This window comes from Mastomys coucha, unplaced genomic scaffold (assembly GCF_008632895.1).
Source record: "Mastomys coucha isolate ucsf_1 unplaced genomic scaffold, UCSF_Mcou_1 pScaffold18, whole genome shotgun sequence".
Taxonomy (NCBI): domain Eukaryota; kingdom Metazoa; phylum Chordata; class Mammalia; order Rodentia; family Muridae; genus Mastomys; species Mastomys coucha.
This window is the reverse complement of record NW_022196900.1, coordinates 100,079,396-100,095,081: the sequence shown is the minus strand read 5'-3', so window position 1 is coordinate 100,095,081 and position 15,686 is coordinate 100,079,396. Positions and strand designations below refer to the sequence as shown.

The 15,686-nt window shown below is 40.4% G+C and overlaps 1 protein-coding gene across 1 annotated transcript; it reads left to right on the top strand.

The window, feature by feature from the left end:
* The first annotated feature begins 3,625 nt into the window (after positions 1-3,625).
* On the top strand, positions 3,626-9,757 carry LOC116095652 (oogenesin-2-like). The gene is given in 7 exon segments (XM_031376970.1): positions 3,626-3,655; positions 6,472-6,626; positions 6,628-6,768; positions 7,299-7,410; positions 7,412-7,866; positions 8,510-9,028; positions 9,709-9,757. Coding segments are annotated over 7 exon segments (1,461 nt in total).
* Positions 9,758-15,686: the final 5,929 nt, after the last annotated feature.

The window sequence follows — 15,686 nt, the reverse complement described above, 5'->3', positions numbered from 1 at the left end:
CCAAGATGAATGTAGCTGCAAGCTCTCACACAGCACCAAGTGCAGACATTCAAAGAGACAATATTTCTTCAAGATTCAAACAGTCTCATGACAATTTCTCAGCTTCTACTGAGTGATCCAAACATAACAAAGGCTTACGTGTCATTTAAAACAGTTTTAATATCATGGATATAATGAATGGAGATGATGTCCTTAACGCTCAGTCAAAACGGGGAGTCTCAGAAGAAACCAGCCAGGACAGTAAGTAATGGATGCCAATAATTTGAGCTGAACCAGACAAGGTCAAACACACCTTTAATCTCAGCATCTTGGAGACAGAGGCAGGAGGACCTTTGTGCTTTTAGAGCCAGCCTGGGCTACATAAAAATGTTCAGAAAAGACAGAACTGCATGGTCAGAGCCTGTTTCAAAAGCACAATGAAATTTGAGACAGGATGTTGGCTCACACTTAGCACAACAGGAGCTAGAAATGGTGTTATCACTTCTCCTGGACAAACAAACAATTCTTAGTCAAGCATGTCTGTGTGATCCCTTTATGTCAGTGCTCGAGGAGGAGAGCTAAGTTAATCTCTGTGTTCAGGGCCAACCTGGTCTATATAGGGATTCCTAGACAGTCGTGTCTCTTACAGAGGGAGACCACATCTTCATTAATATTTGTGAGATGACTCACATGTTTATAGCACAGGCTGGGCTTTCAAAGGAACCAACTAAAATTCCCAGAGCCCATATCAGGTAGCTCACAAAACTTCAAACTACAGATTCAGAAGGATCCAACTCCTTTGACTTCTGAGAACTTTCATCCATGTTAACATTTCTTATTAAAGACACACACATACACATAATTAAAACTAAGAAAAAAATTAAAGTATGACAAAGGAGATTATCACCCCAGGAATTTCATGAATGAATGAATGAATGAATAAATGTGTATATATATATACACACACACATACAGATAGATAGATAGATAGATAGATAGATAGATAGATAGATAGATAGATAGATGTGAACATTAAAATTAAATTGAAGATGATTTCTTTTTTTTATTAGATATTTTCTTTATTTACAATATCTCCTTTCCCAGGTTCCCCTCCAAAAAAGAAAGAAAAATAAATAAAAGAAAAGAAAAATAAATGAAACTAAAATAAACCCCTGTTTCCTCCCCCTCTTCCCCTGCTCACTACTCCACCCCTCCTGCTTACTGGCTCGGGCATTCCCCTACACTGGGCATAGAGCTGAAGATGATTTCTAAGCAGTATTTTACTTATGACCAGCAGACTGGAGCAATATTGTGATTAAATATTCACAAATGCATTGATATAAAGGTATTTTCTCTTATTTTGGCTTTTTTTGGTTTTTTTTTTTTTTTTTTTGGTCTTCTTTCTTTGTTTCTTTCCTTCTTTTGTCAGTTTATTTTTGTAGTGCTGGCTGAACTGTAACTTGCACTGTAGAAAATGCTGGCCTCCAACTCAGAGATCTCTCTGCATCTACCTCCCTACTGAATTGGAGACGTCTAGCTTCTTTAGAAAGTTAGTTCTTTCAAATGATGTTTTGCTGGGGAACACAGGTGAAAGGATGTCTTGCTAAAGCAGACCCATGAGAGAATGTTTTCCTGGAGCAGACACAAGTGAAAGGGTGCTTTAATACAGCAGGCATGTAAAGGTTGCTTGACAAAGGAGTAAATATGACCCCACAGACAGTGGGAGACCAGCACTGAGCTTTGGTTTGGATTGCTCTTGTCCACTATTTCTCACTAACAGCACCCATGTATTGGTTTACCTTACATAGCAATGCTGCGCTCAACTTGTGATACTGCTGCTATTGAGAGAATCTTGCCAAGAACTGCTGCGAGGTTCCTGTGCCAGTTTGCTGCTTCTGTGGCTTCTCCTGAAAACAATTGGCAGGCCTGATAGCTTCTATGGGATTGACCTACAGCTGTGAGTTCCTGCCTAATGTCTGCCTGCTGAGAGGACTGGAATGAAGCTGCTAGTTCCTGTGCCTTGGGCTGCCTTTAGGCTCTGTGTATCCAGCTCAGGACACCATTCATCATACCTGTCCACAGGGACAAGTCTTAGTCAGAAGGGGTTTGGAAAGGCACTCAGGTGTCATATATTCATGCTATGTCCTAGGAACTGTAAGTCTCCCCACCTTTGAAACCACCAAAAGCCCAGAGTTCCTCACATGCAATAGTAGAGAACTCAGTGTACCCTGTTGTACTCTCTAGAGGTCTCAAGTCCAAACACTCATCAGTCTCAGGATATGGAAGCTCTCACAAGAACTGACCCAGATACAATTAACCTTTTTCTCACCAGGTGCCAAACCCTGCTCCTTTGAATCCTTTGGAAAGGTTATTCAGCAGAAGGCAATGTGACTAGCCCCTTGTCGTGGCAAAAAGACACTGATTACCTATTAAGGCCCTCAAATGAGGCAGTATTACTGTCAGATGCCTAACAACACGTGTTCTGCTTCCCACAGGTCGAATCCACCAATGACAGACTAAGGAGAATCTCTGAAATATATGGCATTACTCGTTACTTTTGAAGTTATTATAATAACCTGTGTGACAATGGGCTTTATTATAATAATTTGGAGAATCAGGTGGAAGGACTGTGAACTGGTGACCACCTGGCTGCACATGCAGACTGTGTCTGTAATTTAAAAGTGAACCAAGACATTTAAATTTCCTCTAAGCAGCTCTGGAGCCATGTGACTACTTAAGACTACCCTGAAAGACTGTGAATCTGAGATAGATATGCCAGTGAATCCTTCAGCTTGCATTGCTTTCCCTCCTCTCCTTTCTCCTCTCTCGTTCTTCTGTGGTAGCTGTGGACTTGCACACTAAGACAGGATGCTCTAGACTGTAAGACCAGGCAAGGCTATGGAGAGAGTCTTATGTCAGAAATCAAAGAAGAAGGAATCAAACACAAATGAATGTTGGGAAAGCCTACTCAGTAGAGAAGAGTAAGAAGTGCCAACTTGGTCCTTTCAATCTCATTTTCCATGAAGTGCTGGAGCGTGGAGGAGGAAACATAGGAATCACTGGGCAGGGACTGGGATAAAGGTGAGAGCTTATGGAGGATGCAAGAGACCTTCCTACATGCACCATGTTGGCCTGATACAGCCATTGCTGTGTTTTCCTGCCATGCCCTGAATCATGCCCATGCTGATACTCACAGGCCTCAGACTAGCATGCTATGAATTGTGTGGGCAGAAAACAGAAGGTCACACCCTGGATGTTGACCTCAATATATAGTTAGAATGAATTTGGATGAGTGCTGTATGCTTGGAGTCTGAGAGTGGTTTTGAATTCAGATCCACCTGTCTCTGCTTTACAATAGCTGTGACAAAAGCAATGATGCAAAACACTTTGCTTCAATAGATCAGTTCTTGACAATCTGTCTGGCCTGAGAATCTTCCTGTGTACAGATCTGATCCAATTTACCTACCATTCAAATCTGAAAATGAGCAAGTGGGTGGAGATTCAATTATTGAATCAGAGGCCTACTTGGGCTGGGGGGTGTGACTACAAAGGGAGGGTTCAGCTGAAAGCTATATAAAGTGTCATCGTAGGTAGAGAAACTCTCCATCTCTTGAAGCCTGGAGTTACAGCCTTCCCCCGCCTGAATATGGTGATCTGTCACCAGTGTCCAGATCAAGTAAGTCCTGGCCTGTATCTTAGATATTCTGTACTTTTGGCTTGTGTCCACTTACCAGTTAGTACATACCATGCATGTCATTTTGGGTCTGCATTACCTCACTCAGGATGATATTTTCTATGTCCATCCATTTGCCTGAAAATTTCTTGATATCCTCATTTTTAATTAGGCAGATTGTATTCCATTGTGTAAATGAACTACATTTTCTGTATCCATTCCCCAGTCGAGCGTTATCTTGGTTGTTTCTAGCTTCTGGCTATTACAAATAAGGCAGCCAGAACATAGAGGAGCAAGTGTCCTTGTGATATGGTGGGGCAACTTCTGGGTATATGGCCAGGAGTGGTAAAGCTGGCTTATCGGGTAAAAGTATTTCCAATTTTCTGAGCAACAACCAGATTGATTTCCAGAATGGTTGCACCAGTTTGCAATACCACCAGAAATGGAGGAGTGTTCTCTTTCTCCACATCCTCACCAGCATGTGCAGCTACTGAAGTTTTTGATCATAGCCATTCTGATTGTTGTAAGGTGGAATCTTAAGGTCACTCTGATTTGCATTTCCCTGAAGACTAAAGAGTTGGAACATTTCTTTAAGTGCTTCTTGGTCATTTAAGATTTTTCTACCTTTGAATTAGGGAAAAGATTGAAGAAGCTGAAGGGGAGGGCAACCTGACAGTATTTACACCAATCTCAACTAACCTGAACTCCAATGACAGAGCCACCCAACAAGGCTGCATTCACAGGCTGGTCCAAAGCCCCTACTACATATATAGCAGAGGATTGCCTGGTCTAGCCTCAGTGGGAAAGACCCAAGGCCCTGGAAAAGGGGAAAGCTGGGAAGATGGGGACAGGGAGAAGAACCCTCTTGGAGGAACGGGGGAGTAGAAATTACATGAGGAACTGTGGGAGAGGGCAATGGCTGGAATGTCAATTTAAAAAAAAATTAAAAAAAATATTGTTAGGCCTTAAACTCACAAAGATTCTCCAACCTCATCCACCTGAGGCCTGCTTAATCAGAACATACAAGAGTGTTCTCAATTACATCTAATTATTAATTAGGTTATAGGGTTTCAGTATGATTTTTTTTTAGGTTTATTTAGTTTTGTTTTGATTCTTGAGACAGTCTCACTAGGAATGTCAGAGTAACCTTAAATTCTAGGCACTCTAGGCTGGAGTGTCAGATGTGAGTTAACTCAAGTGTCTTGAATATTGATCTTTATGTCACTTTAAGCCTGCCATTCTTTGGTGTGCATTTAATCCCAGCAACAGGATGCAGAGGGAGGCTGTGAGAGTCAAATAACCAGATAGTATATGTGTCTTTTAAAAAGGAAAAAAAAATTGGGCTGGAGAACTGGATCAGTGGTTAAGAACACTGAGTGTTCTTCCTGAGGTACTGTGATCAATTCCCAGTAACTACATGGTGGCTTACAACCATCTATAATGGGGTCTGATGCTCTCTTCAGGTGTGTCTGAAGACAGGAACATAACTAAATGAATAATGAAAAACAAGCGAAGAAAAACAAAATACCAAAAAAGAAATGGTATTTGCGCCGGGCATGGTGGCACATGCCTTTAATCCCAGCACTTGGGAGGCAGAGGCAGGCAGATTTCTGAGTTCGAGGCCAGCCTGGTCTACAGAGTCAGTTCCAGGACAGCCAAGGATCATGTCTCAAACAAGCAAAACAAAACAAACCAATAAACAAAACCTAGTAAGGTATTTATTTCTATCTGCAGATTGATACATGTTCTATTCTTTTCATAGAACCCAGAGTGTCTTCAAAATTTCAGGAATAAGCCAGCCTTTTTTAATTAAGTGTTCAGTGAAAAATCTGAATATCACTTAAAATGAAAATTTCTGCTCCTTCTTCTTGCATATTTTTTTGGTTTTCCTTTTGTTTATGTTGGTCTCAGGCTAGCAGTTCTGGTACTATAGAAGTAACCAATTATGACATTGAGCTAGTGCGCCTCCTGCCTTCAGCATGTGAGTTATAATCTCCACCTCATAGGCTCTTATTTCTGGATCCTTTGTAAACAGTTACAGACCATGCCAATGGTTGCTGAAGGATTGCTGACTTTATTGTTTTTTCCCCACTCTATTTAGCTCTGTAGTTTGCAGACCTCAAGCTTGGAACTTTACCAACACCTTCTCCAAAAGGCCTGTATGGGTCATAATCAAAGATTGATGTCTATAACTGATGATAGGAACTTCAAGAGGCTGTGACTTATTCCATGCAGTGTAGCTGGAAAAATAGATTGTGGAAATTGATTTCCTTTGCTTTCTTTGAAGGCTTGGAGAGCTAAGCACAGTGTATTCATCCTCCAACAACTAACTGAGGCTTCAGAGTTCCTGGTGATCCCTTCCCAGTGGGATCTATTCACCCCAGCTGTGGCTATAATTAGATGTAGCCTTTAGAAACTAAGATACTTTGGAGACACTTCACATTACCAGAGAGAATTAGGGCTTTAAACCAGCACAGGTCAGACCAAGCAGTTCTGGATTAGACATCCTGTGGTGGCACAGGCTGAGCAGTGATGGAACACACTTGGAATCTCAGCACTTGGGAGACACAGGCAGGCAATTCTCTGTGGAGTCCAAGCCACTATGGTTTATAAAACAACTTTCAGGACAGCCAGGGATATAGGTAGTTCTGTAAAGACATTATCTCAAAATATAAAGGAAAAAACAACTGAGGATAAATTGGTAAACTGAGATCTACAGCCTCAGCACTAGTGATCTAGCCCCCACAATTCCCTGTGTGGGCAGAAAGGCTTAATAAGTTTCTTGTCATTAATGATATGTGTTTTCCTGGCTTCCCTAGAATGACTCTTTAGAAGAACACACAATGAATGTCTACTCTCCACCTACCCTCTTGAAACTGGCAAGACAGCAGCTACTGAGGGAGGAGGCCTTGGCCATTTCTGCTATCAAGGATATTCCCAATAGTCTATTACCACTGATGTTTGAGGAGGCCTTCAAAGATCTTGACAGCCATGATACCTGTGTGGCCCTTCCCATACCTTTCTGTAGGAATGCTGATTGAGAACCTCAGCCTAGACACTTTGAAGGCTGTGCTTGAGGGGCTGGATATACTGATTTCAAAAACGGTTCGATCCAGGTAGGCAGCTGGGGTTGGAGGAAAGTTCTCTGAGTGCTGAGAATGAGCCATTAGAAACTGAGAATATTTAGCCAACTATGGATCAGCCGCTTCTGATCTTCAATTTTTCCTTCACCCCATAGTCACGACTGTTCTTTACTGGGTGAAGAGGCTTAGAGGGGTGGAGAGGCTTAGAGGCATAGAGAAGCTTGGGCTCAGCTATCTGTGCATAAGGTCTAATGTAGAAGGCAGGAACCAGTAGACATACCCAGTGAGGAATGGGCCTATTCCTACATCCTTCAAAGGTTCGATTGAAATGATGTTGGGATTAAGGGGCCTGGAATGAAAGGAAGCAAGACAGGGCTAAAGATGCCCTTCTTGTAAAGAATGCTATTGATCTTTTTTCACCATGAGGCTTAGGGTTTGATTCCAGGAACAGGAATAAGCCAAGTTTTAGAAGAAAAAAACTGAAATGTGAGATATGGAAGCAAATCACACTGCAAGATGTGTCATATCTTACTTTCTGAAAGTTATACTCATTTCTCCCACAGTAGGTGCAAACTCAAAGAGATCAGTTGGAGGGATACAGACCATGAGGGTCATGTGATATGGGCTGGATCCCATGAAGCTGAAGGCTTACCAGTGTTCATGGAAGAGAAGCAAGCCTGACTGTGGGATGAAGAAAGAATTGAATGTGACGACTCATCTCCAACTCATGGAGGGCAGCCTTGATGAATGTACCACATACTTGTTGCAGTGGGCCCAGCAAAGAAATGATTCCATTCATCTATGCTGTAGAAAGCTGAAGATTCGGGGTTTAACCAAAGGCACAGTCAGAGAAATCTTCAAAATTGTACATGCAGACTGTGTACGAGATCTGGAGCTATATTGTTTATGCCTAGAAGATTTGGATTTTCTTAATCCCTACCTAAAACAGATGAGGAATCTTCTCACAGTCTATCTATGCATCAATGGTCCTGTCAGTATGGGTTATTTTAGAAACCCTGATGAGGAGAAAGAGATCACATGGATTTCTCAACTTCCCACATTCCACCATCTCCGGGGACTTGATATAAATGTTTTCTCTTTTATACAAGGCAACCTGAAAGAATGCCTCAGGTAAGGAAGGACTGAGAGTGTCCAGTAGGCAAGAGAAACACATCACTTTGCTTTGCTTTTCTGTTTCTTTGTTTTTTGTTTGTTTGTTTGTTGTTTTGTTTTGTTCTGCAAGCTAGAGAGTCCATGATGTTCTGGCCACTATAAACGTAGCATGTTAGAGATCTAGCTTATCTAAGCAGATGAGCTCTGTAATAAGATATATATGACAAGTCATAAGCATGACTCTTATTGCTCGTGTTTTGAGTCCAGAAACAGGTTGAGTAGATGAGAAATGATGCAACACTGGGTTTCATGGTGAAGACATGATCATGGAGGTTGGAGAAACAAAACCTCTGAGAACTTTTAAAAATAGCACTCAGAAGTTGTTGAATTTTATTTGTGGAAGGTCGTTCTTCCTACTTGGCCTGATATATCCATTGCTGTGGTTTCCTGCCAAGTCCTGAGTCATGTTGATATTGACAGGCCTCAGATTAGAGTGGTCTAAGTTGTGTGAGCAAACAACAGAATGCCATGTCCTAGGTGGAGATTGACCTCAATGTATAGTCAGAATGAGTTTGGGAGAAGTGACATCTGCTTACCTGCCAATCCTATCAACCCTCTTCAACGCCATTTGCCATAAAGCAATCATTTCTTCTCTCTCCAGGTGCCTGAAGAAGCCTTTGAAGACAATTGGCATCACTTACTGTTCGCTCTCACAGTCAGACTTGGATTACCTGCCCTATTGCCTGAATCTTTTTTATCTCGAATCTCTGCACCTCATTGGTATACCTTTATCTGATTTATTCCTTGACCCTCTTGGATTTCTCCTTGAGAGAGTTAGACATACCCTGCAATATCTGGAATTGAGGTCATATGGAGTGAATGAATCTCAGTTCAATGCCCTCCTACCTTCCCTAAGTCAATGTTCCCAACTCATAGAAATCAATTTCTGCAATAATAATTTCTCTCTGCAATTCCTGAAAAAAGTTCTACACCACACAGCTAAGCTTAGCCAGCTAATTATTGAGGTGTACCCTGCCCCTCTGGAGTGCTATGATGATGGGGGTGTAATATTTTCAGACAGATTAGAACATTTCTGTCATGAGCTCCTGGATATACTCAGGGCCAAAAGACAGCCCACTGTTGTCACCATTGCTACAACTGAATGCTCTAAGTGCGGTGTGCTCTAAATGTTCTAATCTGTGTGAAAGTATTACATCCCCAACATCATAGCACTCCATAGGGGCAAGGTACACCTCAATAATTAGCTGGCTAAGCTTAGCTGTGTGGTGTAGAATTTTTTTCAGGAATTGCAGAGAGAAAGAATTATTACAGAAATTGATTTCTATGAGTTGGGAACATTGACTTAGGGAAGGTAGGAGGGCATTGAACTGAGATTCACCCACACCACATGACCTCAATTCCAGATGTTGCAGGGTATGTCTAACTTTCTCAAGGAGAAATCCAAGAGGCTCAAGGAATAAATCAGATAAAGGTATACCAATGAGGTGCAGAGATTCGAGATCAAAAAGATTCAGGCAATAGGGCAGGTAATTCAAGTCTGACTGTGAGAGCGAACAGTAAGTGATGCCAATTGTCTTCAAGGGCTTCTTCAGGCACCTGGAGAGAGAAGAAATGATTGCTTTATGGCAAATGGTGTTGAAGAGGGTTGATAGGATTGGCAGGTAAGCAGATGTCACTTCTCCCAAACTCATTCTGACTATACATTGAGGTCAATCCCCACCTAGGACATGGCATTCTGTTGTTTGCTCACACCACTCAGACCACTCTAATCTCAGACCACTCTAATCTGAGGCCTGTCAATATCAACATGACTCAGGACTTGGCATACCTTGGAAACCATATCTATGTTTATGATCTAGAGACCCAATGTTGTCTTTTCAAAAAATAAAAATTATAATGTTCAATATGGAACAGAAAAATGGAAGCTTAGTATAGGGGATTGATGAAATCCTAAGTGAATGCCCCTTGCTGAAAGTAGGGTGGATATGTCAATCATCTAAATGTCTGAGGCACACTGGAAAGACAAGATTATCCTCAGAACTGGTGAATGAATGTTGCATCTGCAAAAAGTATCAATCACACTTTCTCCTCTAGAATTTTTGTAGTTTGAATGTGTTACAATAGAGGCACCCTTCCATGAGGAGATTGTCCCCTCTGTTGACTGCATCCAATAAATGTATTGATTTTCTAGGTTGCTGGTATGTCTCTATCAGAGCACAGAGCCTAATCATTCCCAGCACTTCTATATCTGTGTCTGGTTTCTTCATTCCTCATCACCATAATTAGGTCAATCTCAGATTTGTGCAGTACCTTGCATCTCAGGAACAGGGCTCATAAATGGGAACCAAAGCATAGGGCTTCACAAAGTGCTCAATGTTTGGGAAAGAAATTTGTATGTAGTACATTCATATCGCAACTGAGTTAGATATGGAGACCAATGGGGTGAGGGGACAGGTTTCTTAAGCAGGAAAGAAAATGAGAACCAAGTGAATTCCAAGGCAGGCACATTTCAGGAACTATGTCCTTGTTATTTACTCTTTGCTGGAAGACATTAATATCAGCATATAAATGCTCATAAACTTGGAAACAAAATGACAAAGACACGATGTGACCTTAAGCTATCTAGTTCTTTATACTTCCAGAAGAGTTTATATGTTGGGTAAGAAGAGTTTCACTGAGTCAGAGAAATTTGTCCTAACACCTGTGACAGGTCCTCATGGGCGTCTCCCAACCTTCATGTGCAGTGCAGCTTAAGATATTGAGGTGACTCACAGCAGTCTGTGGAGAAGAGGATGTTCTCTATGGAACTTATCACAATCTCCTTACTCACTTTAGTTCACCTCTTCTTTTTCTTAAACATTTTTTTTTTCGGTTTTTTGAGACAGGGTTTCTCTGTGTAGCCCTGACTGTCCTGGAACTCACTCTGTAGACCAGGCTGGACTCGTACTCAGAAATCCACCTGCCTCTGCCTCCCAAGTGCTGGGACTAAAGGCGTGTGCCACCACTGCCTGGCTAAACTTTTTATTTTATAAATTCATTTATTTTTTGCACTCCATATTCCATTCCCCGCCCCGCCCATCCACCCTCCAACTGCTCTACATCCCATACCTCCTCCCCACATCCCCTCACCATGTGGATGTCCCCCACCCCACCTGACCTCTAAACTCCCTGGGGCCTACAGTCTCTTGAGGGTTAGGTACATCATTTTCAAATAAACACAAACCTGTCAGTCCTCTACTGTATGTGTGTTAGGGGGTCTCATGTCAGCTGGTGTATGCTGTCTATTTGGTGGTCCAGTGTTTGAGATATCTCGGGGTTCAGATTAATTGAGACTGCTGGTCCTCCTATAGGGTCACCCTTCTCAGCTTCTTTCAGCCTTCCCTAATTCAAAAACAGGGGTCAGCTGCTTCTGTCCATTGGTTGGGTTCAAATATCTGTATCTGGCTCTTTCAGCTGCTTGTTGGGTCTTTCAAAGGGCAATCATGATAGGATCCTTTTTGTGAGCGCTCCATAGCATCGGTAACACTGTGAGGCCTTGGGACTTCCCTTGAGCTGCACCCCACTTTGGCCTGTCTCTGTCTTCTTTTCCTCAGGCTCCTCTCCATTTCCATTTCTGTAATTCTTTCAGAAAGGAACAATTATGAGTCAGAGATGGGACTGTGGGATGGCAACCCCATCCCTCACTTGATGTCCTGTCTTCTTGCTGGAGGTGGGCTCTAAGTTCTGTCTCCCTTCTGTCTGACACTTCATGGGAGGCCCCTCTTGTTGATTCCTGAGAATCTCTTACCCCCCAGGTCTCTGGTGCATTCCGGAGGTGCCCCTCAACCTCCTATTTACTGAGGTTGCATATTTCCATTCTTTCTTGGCCCTCGGGCCTTCAGTCCTTTTCCCTTGCCCAATACCAAATCAGGTTCCCCTCTCCCACCCACTTCCACCCTCCTATCCACTTTCCCTCCCAGGTTCCTCCCTCTCTTTCTACTTGTGATTGCTTTCTTCTCTTTCCCTCACTTGGGCACTTCGGCTTGTTGAACTTTTTGAGTTCTATGGATTGTATCTTGGGTATTCTGTACTTTTTTTTCTAATATCCACTTATTAGTGGGTACATACCATGCATGTCCTTTTGGGTCTGAGTTAACTCACTCAGGATGATATTTTCAAGTTCCATCCATTTGCCTGCAAAACTCAAGATGTCCTCGTTCATAATAGCTGAGTAGCATTTCATTGTGTAAATGAACCATTCACAAATGTATCCATTCTTCTCCTGGGATATCTAGGTTGTTTCCAGATTCTGGCTATTACAAATAAGGCTGCTATGAACATATGGAACATAGATGACAAACAGAATTGTAAGAGAACAAGGGAGAAGGTAAAGGAATATTTGTTCTTGAAGACCCGGCAGGATCGAAGAACTACCTCTGGATGGAAAGAGACAGAATACCTAGCTGATAGGTCAATGGCATATTATAAAGGTAAAAGGTAAACTCTATGTGAGGATGAGGTATTTAGGTTTTGTTCCCCCCCCCCTTTTTTTGTTTGTTTTTTTGTTTTTGAGACAGGATTTCTCTGTGTGGCCTTGGTTATCCTGGAATTCACTCTGTAGACCAGGCTGGCCTCGAACTCGGAAATCTGCCTGTCTCTGCCTCCCAAGTGCTGGGATTAAAGATGTGTGTCACCACCACCCAGCTGATTTTTTTTTTATTTACATTTCAAATGATATCTCCTTTCCAGGTTATAAGTAAGCCATAAGAGACTAGACTTGATAGTTCAGCCTTGGTAGTGATTATCAAGAAAAGTAAGTATACAAATAAAGGAAGGGACCTTGGGACTACTTTTAGAAATATAATCTAAAGGTTTTCAGGAAGGCACAAGGATGAGGAACAAGGAACAGGGCTGCCAGGGCTATGTTTGCTGTTGTCAGGCTGGCAGCAGTCCCATCACTGAGGCAGGAGGATTTGTAAGAGTAGGGGTTTTAAATTAATCTACAGATCAAGACCATGCATCAAAAAAACAAAAACAAAACAACAAAAAAATCTTCCCTCAAAACCAAGTACACACATAGCACATCATACAATTTACTAGTACATAACTAAATAAATAAGATTCTGCTGTGATGAAGAATACACTGAATGGGACTCTGGATTTTCAGGCTAGTGTGAATGTTTTGGCTTTCACAAAGGGACTCCAAAAATGGAGATAATGAAAATTATCCCAGACAACATCAGTTTGGGACACAAGAAACCAATCAGAAGGAAAGTTTGGTTGTTAGGTAGAGCAGAGAGGAAGAGTGGTGAGGGTTTACTAAGCCTGGGTCTAAGTTATCATGCACCGTGCATTGTGTTAAAGCCTAAAATAGTGTAAATGGGATTTTTGTAAAGTTTTGCTACTTCAAATAGGAGAAGGGTGCAGAGGATTTTTTAGAGAAAAATATGAAATACTTCTCTAAAAATTAGGTTGATAGTTCTTTATACAAACATGCAAGAAAAGGAGGTATTTTCTTTTTTTATTGATTTAAATTTATTGCATCATGATGAGAAGAAATACATGATTTCAATTTATCTGAATTTTCTTAACATATTTTAAGTAAATAGAATTAAATCACATTCTTGTTTCCCTTTTGTACCCCAACTCCTCCCAGAGACCCCCTTCAATATCTATAATACCTTTTTTGGCATATTCTTTAAAATTTAGAAAATATTATAAAAATAAAAATGAATATTATCAAAGTTGTTTGATATAAAACAACAATCGATTTAACAGTCTTATGTAGATGCTTGTCTATAGCAATACCAAAAATACATACATTTTTCTCAATATAAATTTTAAATAACTCCAAACATACTAACAGTATAATTTAAAATAATATATCACTACTAGTATTTTTTAAATACATATAAATATATAAAGTCTTTTTGTTTGTTTGTTTGTTTTATATTTAGTAGAGCTTAAAATCTTGGCTCTTACTGTGGTACAAACCCAAAATAAGAACAATTTTTAGACATTGGATTTCATTGTAATAAGGCTGTACTTCAATGACCCTCACATCACCAAAGGATTTTACCTCCATTGTAGCTAAACTGTTGATAGTTCTGCTGTACCAAGGAATGAATTGTAGGCACGATTTTTGGATACAGACTTCCTGCTATGGTCAAAACTATTTGACTTGAATGAGTGTCTTTATTCTCAGCCCACAGAGAACAAGTTACATTCATTTAAGAAATGGTATATGTATTAAGATGATCTTTCTGTAAAGTCATACACCAATTGTTTCAATGAACAATGGTTCTGCTTGGAGGGTGGCACAGACATTAGGTGAAGATAAGAATCTGGTTCATTGGCTGTGATAATTTGGAAAAGCATTCATCTCAGAGGAAGAGTAATTTATAAAGTCCTCTTCTTCAAACTTGACACAATAGTTACAAATGTCAAGCAAAGCATTCAGTCTCACTCTTTGTTGTTCTCTTACAAGTCACCTCCCAAGTTAATCATCTATGTTTCTTTTGCGTATATAAATACTTTTGAAATATGTAAGCTGTTCTGAAAACCATAGTATAGTGAAAATATGAAATAAACAATCCTACTAATAGAGAGGCTGAGATAGGAGATGCAAGATTTCAAGACCATTATGTAGTACACAGCAAGACACTGTCATGTACAAACAAGCAGAAAGTGTATATAGATTGTACAAGAGTGGACCTATTTCTCCAATTACCAAATTAGAGAGACCATTGGATAACAATCAACAAATTTCTAATTCCTCATATTTTTGGATTTCAATCAATTAGGATATGCTGGTAATATTAATTTTCATATTAAGAAATTAAGAAAAAGCAATTGTTACTTCCTGCTATTTTTCTTGTTAGAGGTGGAATTAGGTTTGTGTGTGTTTGCTGAAAGATTACTTTCTTGCTTGTTCTAGGGTGTAGTTTTGCTCCTTGTGTTGGTGTTTTCCATCTATTATCCTTTGTAGGACTGCATTTGTGGAAAGGTGTTATATAAATTTCATTTTGTCATGGAATTTCTTCTTTTCTCCATCTATGGTAATTGAGAGTTTTTGCTGTTTATAGTAGCCTGGGCTGGCATTTGTGTCTTTGTAGTATCTGTATGACATCTGCCCAGGATCTTCTAGCTTTCATAGTCTCGGGTTAGAAGTCTAGTGTAATTCTGATACACCTACCTTTATATGTTACTTGCCTTTTTTCCCTTACTGCTTTTAAAATTCTTTCTTTGTTTAGTGTATTTGGTGTTTTGATTATTATGTGACAAGAGGAATTTCTTTTCTGGTCCAGTCTATTTGGAGTTCTGTAGGCTTCGTTTATGTCAATGGGCATCACTTTTTTAGGTTAGGGAAGTTTTTTTCTATAATTTTGATGAAGATATTTACTGGCCCATTACATTGGGAGTCTTCATTCTCTTCCATACCTATTATCCTTAGGTTTGGTCTTCTCATTGCATCCTGGATTACCCAGATGTTTTGGGTTAGGAGCTTTTTGATTTTTGCATTTTCTTTGACTGTTGTGCCAATGTTTTCTATGATGTCTTCTGCCCCTGAAATTCTCTTCTATCTCTTGTATTCTCTTGGCGATGCTTGCATCTTTGACTCCTGATTTCTTTCCTAGGTTTTCTATCTCCAGGATTGGCTCTCTTTCTGATCTCCTTATTGTTTATATTTCAATTTTTAGATTCTGGATGGTTTTGTTCATTTACTTCACCTGTTTGATTGTGTTTTCCCTGGAGTTCTTTAAGGGATTTTTATGTTTCCTCTTGAAGGGCTTCTAGCTCTTTACCTGTGTTCTCCTATATTTCTTTTTTTTTTTTTT